This window comes from Helianthus annuus, chromosome 12 (genome assembly GCF_002127325.2).
Source record: "Helianthus annuus cultivar XRQ/B chromosome 12, HanXRQr2.0-SUNRISE, whole genome shotgun sequence".
NCBI lineage: Eukaryota > Viridiplantae > Streptophyta > Magnoliopsida > Asterales > Asteraceae > Helianthus > Helianthus annuus.
In genome coordinates, this window is record NC_035444.2 from 40,682,754 (window position 1) to 40,695,399 (window position 12,646).

A 12,646-nucleotide genomic window follows, 5' to 3' on the forward strand; every position below is an offset into this window, starting at 1 on the left:
CTACAAAACACCTGCAAATGCAGATCTACACAACCATCCTCTTTCTAGTTCTTCAATACAAACATTTTTATATTATCACCAGAAATGAAATTAATTAGCACCCAAAAACGGTTAGAAAGCGCGTCAGTGGCTCTCAATACGTGGTAACAGAAAGCTAAATCCCGAGTTTTCACGAATTAGAGGTGGAGGCTCGATGTCTGAGATATGAATTAGATCCATAGTTTTTGATATATCATCAAGTGAAAATGGAATGCTGCATAAAACACATAAATAAATCATGAGAATACATCACAACTAAAGCCAAGGGGACAGACAACACAAAGTTATAACTAACCTCGAGTCGTCATCCAACAGGAAAGAATTGCTTGCAACACTGTTTTCTTCGGTCATCGACGACCTCATACTGGATATCACCTGAATAATGATGACATTTGCAGCACATATTAATTCTTTATAATTATTTCAAATGTTTATAAGAAAATGATGAAATAATAATAAAAAAACATACATCCGCGGATACACTTTGTGTGCCGTACTTGTCATCCCAGTACATCGTACTGATCCGATACAACTGTTGTATACTAAGAATCTGCAAACCAAGAGATTAGATTGTGTAACCGTAAAACAAACTGCATTGTGTTGTGTTGTAACCTAACAAAAACATATATCACTAACCGGGCATAGGTCACGTCTTATTTCATCCAATGTTTTCTTCGGTTTTTGATGTACAACCTATACGGAATTACAAATTCTCATATAAGCAAAGATTGGTCCCAGCGCAACTCGTTGACGAAAAAGATACTTTACCAGAAATGCAATAGCTTGTCGTATATGCTTCAGTTCATCCCACGCCGAACCTGCATACTGCAGTTCAACGGTTTAACAAATAACCATATATAAAAAATTTAAAAAATAAAAAAAAAGCAAAAATACCTCATCAGTTGCATTGTAACACCAGTGTTCTATTTCAGCCAACCCCGCTTTCACATACTCACCATTACTAAACGAACAACATTCACGCCTCAAAAGTAAGCTGCATCATGAATTTGGATTTACAAAAATAATTAGATAAATAAATAAAAACCGATGTGTGAGCATATCGGCATAAACGCATACCTGTTAAATAGCTGAACATTGACGAATGAGAATATCTGCGTGAACACTTTGCGCACCAAAAATGGCGGCACCTAAGGATATTTTGAGGTTAGTAACAGAATATATAACCAAGAAAAGAAAAATAATAGAAGTTAATAATAGTTCAACTAACATGATTTGTTTTTAAAATGTTTAAGAAAGTTCCAAGACTCTTAACAATTCCTTGCCAGTGAGCAATTACGGTTTGCTGAGCTGTACTAGAAACCGAACGCGACGATCCCTTCACTAGGCTCGCTCTGGAGATTCTCGGTGCCTTTAACATAACATACCAATTAGTAAATAACATTAGTTTCCAACAGAAAAAGAAATAAAAATAATTAAACTAACATTACCTGAATGCACATCCCTAGCAATGGAGATATATCTTTTTTCAAATTATCGCGAATCATTCCATATATTTTTTCAACGTATGCGGTAAGCTGCTGCTTGAAAAGCAAAGCTGGATACTTCGCTTCCACTTTGTTAAACCCTTCAACTTCATTACCCAGACTTCCATTTGCAAAGGAAAGATCAGCCGCACGTGGAGTTCCTTGAAGACTCTATAAAACCAAAACGACGGTTAAAAAATCATAAAATTAAATTCCAAATACAAAAATAAAAATGTATGGCATTACAGATGTCATCCTGCCAAAAAGTGCGGCTGATGATCGACGACGCTGTGGGCCGATTCCAGATGTGGCCCCACTTGCTTTTAGTGTGCATTGGAGTAGAAGCAGAAGAGTAGAAGCATTGGACAACCAGTAGGCCAATACATCATTATTATCCTGCCTTTTCTTTAGATAAACAAAATATTAACAAGAATCAGAACAAAAATACTTTAAAAGACAGATTTTTTTTTTTTTTTTTTTTTTTTTTTTTGTAAAAATGGTGTTTTATGAAAAAGTCTTTGTAAAATTCGGTAGTTTTTTTACTTGCAAAAAATGTTGTATCCCAGGTTCCAAACCATTGATTCTCTGCTATCAATCTCACCAATTTTTTTTTTAAATTTTCATTTAACATGTAATTTAGTTTTTTTAATAACTTGTAATATTTAAAAATATCTAAGGACGCGATATTGTTCATTTTTTTAAATTTTGAAATTATTTTTTATTGAAAACTGAGTTATATCCAAAATAAAGTATTTTTTGGTCTTGTAATATAAAAAAATAACCAAAAAGTACTTTATTTTGGATAAAACTCAGTTTTCTACAAAAATTATAGCTAAATGTAGACAATAAAAAGGAACAACACTGCATAATAGATGTAAGTTTATATAGAAAAATTAAATTATATGTAAAACGAAAATTAAACAAAAAATAAAAAGAATTATAATATATGAGATTAAGGAGAGATAATCCGTGGTTTGAAACCCCACAATGCATTAGAAACACAAAAAAACCAATTTTACAAATACTTTATAAAAGAAACACCATTTTTACTAAAAAAATTCATTAAAGGCGTGTTATTAGCGTATTGTAAGATATATTAAACCTCTATCGCATTGCCTATGGTCTGAATGATACGATCGAAAACACTTGTCTTCTCAACTTCAAAAGATCTCCATTGCAAAAGGCATTTGTAAATAATACAAGCTGCTATTGGTCTGTTCCCTGCAAAGCCTAAATGTTGTGCAATGCATTTAAGAAGCAACTCTTGATTTTCAATTTGTTTTACATTGAGTGATTTTTGTGGTTTGTCATCTATTTCCGCAAGATCTCGTTGTCCCACTGAAGGGCTATTCGGATCCTAAAACATACATAAACAAAGACACATAGAACTAAATGATTAATAGCAAAGAAATGAAACATATAATTCAAAAACCACACTTATGCAAGCTACAATACCAAAGATGACTTTCTATCTCCGATTAAAGTACCGCTATGTGTCCTCTGCAAAGAGTCAAAGATCAAAACATTTGTTATATGCTATAGTGGTCTTTCAACACAAAACCAATTCTAAGTAGTGATCTGCAAGAACCGCATTTGCACTTTTACACATTTGTTACAATACACTTTTGATTTACCAAGGTCGAAACAAATCAATTTCATCTTCAAATTTTAGATGAATTCTTGAGATGTTCTAAAAATTAATTCATAACCGGTGCAAGAAAATAAAGAATATTAACATGGAATTTGAAACTTAACGCGTGTCTCCACACGTGTTCTTTTGTGTGAGAAAAAATGATGAAATTGTTGAACGACGTCTGTGAGAAAAAACAAAAGTACAGTGTTTTTTATGTGCAAAAAATTGTTGAGTGATTTTTGCGCAAAAGAAAAATACAACGTATAGTGTTTTTTATGTGCAAAAAATTGTAGAGTGACTTTTATGAGAAAAAAACAGAAAGTATAGTGTTTTTTATGACATTTTCGCTTGCTTTAACTGTGATACACAAGACATTTAATCAATTAAAGCGTACAACTGTTTATGTGGTTCTTGCGTATTAGAATAACAGCTCAATCATAGCATTGATTTGTATCATAATATTGAAAACCATTTACTGGAGCATAATTACACGAGGATTCCTAGGAAGACCATTGAATATAGGAGGATTTCTAGGTTGACCATTGACTTGTAAACATTATATATTGATTGTAAATAATGAGATGAATCACACAGACAATTACAAAGTCTAACATGGTATCAAACCTCTAAACCTTCTTCCCTTCGATCCTGTCCCTCTTCTTCTTGAACCGCCGGCCACCATCTTTCTTTCTTCTTTTCTTTCTTTAACCAAAACATGGACCCAAAAACACATCCCGCCATTACCGTAACCAATATCAAAACATTCATCCCTATCATCCTTGAAATGGACACCAGCCAATACTCCTCTTGGGCTGAACTTTTCAAAATCCATTGCCGTGCGTTTCAAGTGCTCGATCACCTCTCCCCTCGCGTCATTACCCCTCCCGCTGCAGCCGCCACTGAAGCCACTTCTTCCAACACTACAGATGATGATGTTTGGGATCGGCTTGATGCCATAGTCCTTCAATGGATCTAGAGTTGTGAGTCATTATACCTGAGGCACCCGAGTCCATGTACCAAGTTTGATCCGGTGGATTTAGAGTGAAAGCATTGAAGGCCTGGTCAAGAGCCGTAGGCATGTATGGAGTCTCCGAAGCCGTGAAAGCCTGTTATGGGCGAGGGCCGAGGATTCCTTGTTGTGATGTTGGTGGTCGAGATTGTGGAATGGTGGGATACGGGCAAGGTGGAGTGGTCCAAAAGTAACCAGTGGGTTGCGACCAAGTTGGGGGGCGGTTTTGGGTAGTGGTCGGCTGGGAAAACCATGGGTAATGGGTCCATTGTGGTGAAGGTTGGTGTCTGCCACGACCTCGACCGCGCCCGCGGCCTCGGCCTCTAGTGCTTCGGGTGTAGGAAGGAGAGAGGAGAGGAGTGGTAGACATGTTTAGATTAAAGTGAGTTTTTGGTTTGAAAATACCCGACATGGAGCGGGTGAAACGGCGAACCGAAATTAGATTTTTAATGAGTTTTGGTACAAAAAGAACGTTATTTAGTTTGAAGTTTGGAAAAGGTGGTGGTAATGTATGGTTTCCAATCGCATGAACGGGTATATTTTTGCCATCGCCGACTGTAATGTTTCGTTGATACACCTTATTGATAACAAGACTTGGGAATTAGTACCCAAACAGCCCGGTATGAATATTGTTCGTAGCATGTGGATTTTTAAACATAAAAAGAAAGCGGATGGCACACTTGAACGATATAAGGCTCGGTTAGTGTGTGACGGTCGATCACAACAAGTTGGTGTTGATTGTGGGGAAACCTTTAGCCCAGTAGTTAAACCGGCAACAATTAGAACGGTGTTATCTTTAGCTTTGTCTAAGTCGTGGCCTATACATCAACTCGATGTCAAAAATGCTTTTCTACATGGGAACTTAAATGAAACGGTTTTTATGCATCAACCAATGGGCTTTCGTGATCCGACGTATCCCAATCATGTTTGTCTACTCAAAAAGTCTCTTTATGGCCTCAAGCAAGCACCGAGAGCATGGTACCAACGGTTTGCGGTTTTGTTTCAAAGATGGGTTTTAAACATAGCCAATGTGATCATTCCTTATTCATCTTCAACCAAGGTCATCACATGGCATTCATATTATTATATGTTGATGATATTTTGTTAATAACATCTTCAGATGACTTAAGGGAAAATTTCATGACTCGGCTTTCTAAAGAATTCGCAATGAAAGATCTCGGGCCACTTAGCTACTTCCTTGGTATTTCGGTTACACGGGACTCAAGCTCTCTATTTCTTTCGCAAGAAAAGTATGCACGAGAAATCCTTGAATGGGCCGGCCTCTCGGATTGCAACCCAGCAGCCACCCCGGTTGACACACAAAACAAATTGAGCAGTAATAATGGGACGCCGGTTGACAATATTACCGAATATCGAAGCCTCGCCGGCGCTTTACAATACCTTACCTTTACCCGACCGGACATTTCATACGCGGTTCAACAAGTATGCCTCCATATGCATGACCCGAAGACCATCCATTTAAATGCTCTTAAAAGAATTCTAAGACACATTAAAGGCACAATCTCATATGGTCTTCACGTTCAACCATCCTCGACATCCTCTCTCACAGCTTATACCGATGCCGATTGGGGAGGGTGTCCCGACACAAGGCGTTCAACATCCGGTTATTGTGTATATATGGGTGACAATCTTCTCTCATGGTCCTCCAAACGTCAACCCACTTTGTCCCGCTCAAGTGCCGAGGCGGAGTACCGTGGCGTCGCTAATGTGGTTTCCGAAGTTTGTTGGCTTCGCAATTTACTACTAGAACTTCATCACCCTCTAAAACGCGCCACCTTAGTCTATTGTGACAACGTGAGTGCTATCTACCTATTCGGTAATCCAGTTCAACATCAACGCACAAAACACGTTGAAATGGATATTCATTTCGTTCGTGAAAAGGTCGCCAAGGGTGAAGTCCGAGTTCTACATGTCCCATCACGATATCAAATAGCCGATATTTTTACAAAAGGGTTGCCAAAGGTTCTATTCGACGATTTTCGAACCAGCCTCAACATCCGTGATCCTCCCGTTTCGATTGCGGGGGAATATTAGAATAACAGCTCAATCATAGCATTGATTTGTATCATAATATTGAACTGGAGCATAATTACACGAGGATTCCTAGGAAGACCATTGAATATAGGAGGATTTCTAGGTTGACCATTGACTTGTAAACATTATATATTGATTGTAAATAATGAGATGAATCACACAGACAATTACAAAGTCTAACATTGCGGTTCTCTAATAACAAAAATACCTGAATAATAGAGCGGGAACGGCCTGAGAGGAACTTGTTAGGTGCCATGGATACCGCTTGCTGGCGGAAGACTTTGTTTTCTGATTCTAAGTTATTTAACTTCTCTTCCAGCCTGGCAGAATAAAAACATGTAGTTTATAGAAACCGAAAGTTATAAAGATACAAACAAACCGAAACTACCTGCTCATGGACTCCTGTAAATGAACCACTTTCTTTTCTGTTTCTTCCAACTTAATACGTCTTTCTTCACTACATACTTCCAGATCATCGGCACGTTTCTTTTCTGACTCCCACTTCGCCTGCAAAGCCGAAAACACAAAACCAGCAACTTGAATTTAATCTCATAAACAATTATTAATTTGTTATTACTGACAGTACAAGATTACACATCCAATATACCTTCAAATCATTAACTTGTTCATTCAGAGATTCAATTTTCTTAGTATCTTCGATAACAATCTCTTTTTCCTCAACAACCTTAGGTGCTTCGTCAATAGCTTTTCTCGCTGCCTCTCTTTCCATAGCTGCGATTGCATTTGCTTCATCAAGTTTCTTTTGCATATCTTCCAGAGAATTTTGAAATTTAATCAAATCTTGTGCTTTTGCTTCTTCCAAATCAATCTGGACATATGCAAATATGTACAATTGTATTATTATATTTATATAATTAGATATATAGGATCAGGTTCAGATAAGAACTCCCCCAAGTTGCGAGAACTTGAGAACTCCGATGGAAATCCTACTTCCCGTGCAACTTTTTTAACCATTTTTTTTCCACAAACATATATGAATATCTAACTGTAAAAAATGGCTAGCATTCATTTACGCTAGGTTTTTGATCGCTCACACTAGCGTAAATACAATTTAAAAAAGCATAGAAAAAAATATTTTGCGCAGGTTACACTTACGTAAATTGTTTTTACACTGATGTAAATTTTCGTATACAACACACACACACACACAAATATGTATATATTCTGAAAAAGTTACATAATTTAAAAAAAAATTGGCAATTTTTTTTCAAGGAGTTTTCTCACAACTCGGGGGAGTTCTCATTTTAACAGTTCCTTAGATATATATATATATATATACAACATTATATTACCCTTAAACGTTTCTCCAGCTGTAAACGCCATGTTAGTTCCTCCATCTGTTTCTCGAGCTTATCTTTTGCTTCTTTAAGTTTACCATGATCTCGTGCTTCCTGGAAAATTTAAAGCATGTTAATCAATATTAAGGGTCGATGCATTCAAACATGAATATAGTATCAAATTAAACAATAAAAACTGACCTGTTTAAGTCTTCTAAGCTCTTTCTTTGCAATTCTTCCCCTCCATCTGCATTGTGTAACTATGGATGCTTTCTTCAGTTTTTTATAATCCGCAGATTTTTTATGACAACGCCACCGAGTCTAACCGAAGAAAAAACCACTAGAATCATTCAGTTCATGCAATGCAAAATATTAACGTGGTTGCGGTTATTTTATTACTTAAAAGCCAACCTGAACTTTAATTGCGGCTTTAGTTTCCTTTCGGTGTCTGAACATTTTACGAGCGCCAACTGCACGTATATATGTTTGTACCGTAAGAACCGATGCCCGAAGTCTAGTATAGGCTGCCCAAGCACGCCATTTACGCACGTGTTTCTCAATTTTTATAGCTGCTGCAATTCTTTTCAGTTCTTCAAACTTTTTACAAGCCAGTCTACCTAAATTTCCAACATTTGTTCAAACATTAAAATGGTAAAATAGAATTTTTCTAGTAGCAATTTGGTCAAGTTAAGAATACTTTAGAAGCTCACATCTACAGAAAGATTGTAAGAAAATTGAAGCCTTGCGTAACGCGGTAACCTGCTGGTGAGCAATATAAGTTCTTATTCGTCTTTGAATTATTCCCGCTGCATTGCTGAGAACCTCCGCTCTCCTTGCGTCTAATTCTGCCATCTGTCCCGCTCTCAAGAATACCTTTGTTTTACCTATCTGCATGGTAAAAAACATATGCGGTAAAATAGAGTTCAAAATATAAAAACGCGAAATAACACGCTAATTACCTGAAAGCCGCTGAGTCCCATCTTTTCCAAGATCTTTGTGCATACCGTCTTTTCGTCAAAGCTACTTCAGAAACATTAACTAAATGTTAGAATACATATAAAAATAATTCAAATCAAGAAAAAAATATGATCAGGATATAAAAACAATAAAAAACATCTACCTTCCTGCCAAGGCTTCTGGTGCAAGAAGTCCGAATCTGTTTATAAATTCAAAGAATGCACGACGTGTAGGGTAACCGGCACAACTGATTCTGATTGCCTCTAAAACACCCTAAGAGTAGAAGAATTAGTCACACAAATAGAATACAAATACATAAGTTAATAATCACATATACTCACACCACAACGCAGTTGTTGCATGATGTTGAGGTTTTCAAATATGGCAGGTTTCAGTTTATTGTTAGGCTTTACACATCTAACATAGTGAGGTTCCGTAGCGTTTAGTGTTTCCATCAGTTGTTGCAATTGAAGCTGCATTAGCATATGGTTACATATCAGCATACAACATGATAATGATTGATAGTGTTGTAAGAATCGCTAGGCACTAGTCGGCCGGTGGGATACTGACTAGCGATTAATCGGGATTAACAGGGATTATGATTGGCATTTTATATGTAGCTTTCAGTTTTATATGTATAAACACACATTTTTATATGTATTTTTTAAGTAGACATATCTTAACACCATCTTCGACTCATATTTTCAAATAGATAGGATTAAATGGAATTTACAGGTTTTGGTCAAGAATCTAGCCGAATTGCTAGTCTGCCACCAGTTTTTGGCCAATTAGGACTAGATTTGACAACTGTTGACCGCCTATTAATTGGCATATTAGATAAATATTACTTGGTGAACCTCTGACTAGCGATTAATCAGAGGCTAGCCGGGATTTTTACAACCATTTGATATAAAAGGTACCTTAAAACGGGAACCAATTGAAGAAAATTTAGATGATTTGGAAGACTCTTCAGCTACAGGAGGGAAAAGGCCGGCCACAAAGGAACACTTGGAAACGCTCAGCAAATCTTGGTGTTCGGGGACCACATAATCTTTATTTTTGTCAAGAAATTGATCAGATTGATATTGCACCTAAAACGACAATAAAATGTTTTAATTTTAAACAAATAGTGTTGTTAGAGCTATGAACACGGTTTGGCTAACATACATGATACATACCTCACCAGCATAATGAGCAATTGTGAAATCCGTGCGCGACAACTTGGGCTTTATAAAGCGTTTGTGATTTTTGAATGTCTGATAAAGCTTGTTTGAGAATGTCTCATGCGTCGACTTTGGGAACATGCTAAAAAAATGTAAGTTCAAATTGTAATATATTATCGAAAATATATATTCGATCAGCGCTAACTGTTTATTATAATCCTTGTTAAAAATGAAATGAAGAAACATATAAACAAAAAATTAAGTCGAGTATGGTATACCAAGCTTCATCAAGGAGAGCAATGATACCACCAGGTTTCTGCAATATAAATACATGATGAGAGAATTATATACATCAAAATTTTATATAATCTTATTATTTGTACCTTTTCGAGGAGATCTAGAACATCTTGGTTATCAACAAATTCAATGTAGCTCCAATTGATAGCCTCTTTTTTATATTCTTCTTGCTCCGCCTTAAAGACGTGCTGAAATTCAAACGTAACACTTTTTGTAATCAGTTTTTAACAACATTCTCATGTTAACAGCGATATTAAAGATTCGACAATTACCTGGTTAAAGTGTTGCTGTAGTTTCTCATTTGTGAAGTTAATACAAAATTGCTCAAAGCTGCATGCGTATGATGACATTCAGATAATACAGTTGTCACAAGCGATTATTTTTTTTTTTAAAAAGTAAATACATTAATTAGTTGTTGCTACCTGTTGTTCTTAAAGCTCTCAAAACCATAGATATCAAGCACGCCGATCAGACATTTTGAAGTCGCGTCTTGTCCAATCGATACGTTGATTTTATTCACCAACCTGAAAAAGAAGGAAAACTAGATATTGAATTATCAAACACCATAAGTTCATTGAATAGGGTTTATAACTCAATGTACTAATTTGTACCAATCAAATAATCTGCAATATATTGTTTTAGCCAAACCGTCTCGGCTAAATGATGCACTGAGAGGATCAAGAGGCCTCTTAATAACTTCTTCAGGAGTTATCATCACTCGTTTGCACAATGCATCTTGCAAGCCAACAGGGTCGCACCTAACACGACCTCATCAAATTATAAATTTATAAAAAACCTACAAACTGTTCAACATTTAAGATAAGCATACATAAGAAGTTCTGCCGCCATCTTGAGATGAAACTTAGCTTTGTCGTCTTTTAGGACCGAAGAATCAACTTCTTTCCCTTTAGTGAATGCAATATTTCCGAGATGAAGTATAGCAGCAGTAACTCTGAAAATTGCTTCCTTTGAAAAAGTAAAAAGATTGGTTATGAATTTATGATCTTACTTATTATTGCATACAAAAGAAAAGAAAAGAAAACAAAATAAAAGCGAATAAAACCTGTTCTTTTTTACTTATTCCAACAATATCCATAGCTCTCCTTGTGGCGAGATATTCACTTCCATCATTCACACCAACAAGCTCGAAGCATTTTGATTGATTAAGATAGTGAAACGATTGTGGGCTTCCTAATTTGTACTTCTCAATTTCCTGAAACCATATGCGAAATTAATCAAATGTTGACTAGCGAAGTTGACTTTCGTAAAAATCTAGTACCTCTGGTGGTGCTGCACAAAGCAGGTAAAAACAGTGATAGTTCCTTTCAGGATCATTTACTTGGCAAACACGAGATCTTTCTAGAAGGTAAGTCCTGATAGCGGCTCCCGAAATCCTCCCGTGCTTATCAAATTGGATCTCAACAAACTTGCCAAAACGACTGAGCCATTATCACATAAAATAAATAAAAATGCAGCTAAAATACGAACATCAATTCTTCAATTACTACATGAGAATAAGCTAGAAGCTAGTCACCTGGAATTGTTATTCCTAACGGTTTTAGCATTGCCGAAAGCTTCAAGAACTGGATTTGACTGCAATTACAATTTGACAGAAGTTCATATATAGTTATATAAAGATAAAGATCAAGTGACGCCAAGTATAGAACAATAAGGGGTTATTTAAACATAGAACTATACGTCATATATCGTACTTCAAGAACTTGCTGTTCAACTGTGCGGCCTTCGGTCGCTTTTCTGCCACCCAAATATGCAAGAAACCGCATAAGCATTTTGGTCGTCTCAGTTTTACCTGCTCCACTTTCACCGCTCACCAGAATTGAATTACTTTTTCCTTCATTAATCATGGCCCTGACTCAAGTAACAACGCAAAAACATGACGACCACCGCACGTTACTAACTAGTAACCATTGCATATAAAAACTAATAATTACCTATAAGATGTATCTGCAATTGCAAATACATGGGGGCTCAATTCACCAAACGGTGCTCCCTTGTATTGTTGCATCATATGAGTATCATACAAATGAGGTAACTTTTGGAACGGGTTAATTGCAATTAGAATGTTTCCTGTGTAAGTCTGCCATTATTTTTATAAAAAGGTAAGGATATATTTTTGTTTAAAATTCTTTAGACTAAAATACGAGACGAAAACAGAAAACGTACATAAATTTCATTGAGTTCATATCTGGTTCTTAAGTTCTGCAAGACTCCTGGCTCATGCAAATAAGATAGCTTTGTCATGTCATCAACACCGCCAGCCGGTGCTTCCATATCCTTGGGATATATTTTCGATAAATTAGCAACCACCTGAAAAATAACCCGCGATGTCAACTTCACGATTCGACTTGTATATTTGAAATAGAATGTTCGTTAATATTGATGACTAACTGTTTTCCCATCGGCGGTTTGAATCTCGGCTTCTTTCCCTTTAATCTTTGTGACTTGCCCATCAACCCACGCTTGGGCTGTATCTTCAACCCAAACATGAGAGCCTACGATTATATTAACTGCAGTGCTCTGTGGCACATATAGATCAGTGTCGGTTAGTACATTTTCCTAGAATGATATGTTTAATGTTTGTAATCATGTATCTATCTACATGGATAGCTTTAGTTGTGCATCATGTCTATGAGCATTTAATCTCTTACGTGGATAATGAAACATAAATCACCAACCATTATAAATATGAA

At 36.3% G+C, this 12,646-nt stretch overlaps 1 protein-coding gene across 2 annotated transcripts; it reads right to left on the reverse strand.

Moving 5' to 3' along the window:
* Positions 1-12,242, reverse strand: LOC110869101 (myosin-11). Of its 2 annotated transcripts, none has more exons than XM_022118396.2 (36): positions 12,120-12,242; positions 11,888-12,033; positions 11,648-11,804; positions 11,470-11,528; positions 11,215-11,374; positions 10,999-11,148; positions 10,765-10,901; positions 10,547-10,693; positions 10,358-10,459; positions 10,208-10,265; positions 10,022-10,123; positions 9,917-9,954; positions 9,654-9,780; positions 9,396-9,566; positions 8,817-8,948; positions 8,639-8,748; positions 8,478-8,538; positions 8,229-8,406; positions 7,930-8,135; positions 7,720-7,839; positions 7,534-7,632; positions 6,828-7,049; positions 6,609-6,727; positions 6,429-6,540; positions 2,979-3,023; positions 2,626-2,880; positions 1,770-1,928; positions 1,488-1,694; positions 1,268-1,408; positions 1,117-1,187; positions 934-1,033; positions 808-864; positions 676-732; positions 509-589; positions 335-414; positions 1-253 (listed from the first exon to the last, which is right to left on the reverse strand). In XM_022118396.2, exons 1-36 carry the CDS (start codon positions 12,225-12,227, stop codon positions 124-126), a joined length of 4,404 nt encoding a protein of 1,467 aa, XP_021974088.2. In that variant the 5' UTR covers positions 12,228-12,242; the 3' UTR covers positions 1-123. The 2 variants fall into 2 exon arrangements, with proteins under 2 accessions (XP_021974088.2, XP_035836842.1); XM_035980949.1 differs by having other exon boundaries at positions 7,534-7,628; positions 7,716-7,839.
* Between the last annotated feature and the right edge of the window lie 404 nt (positions 12,243-12,646).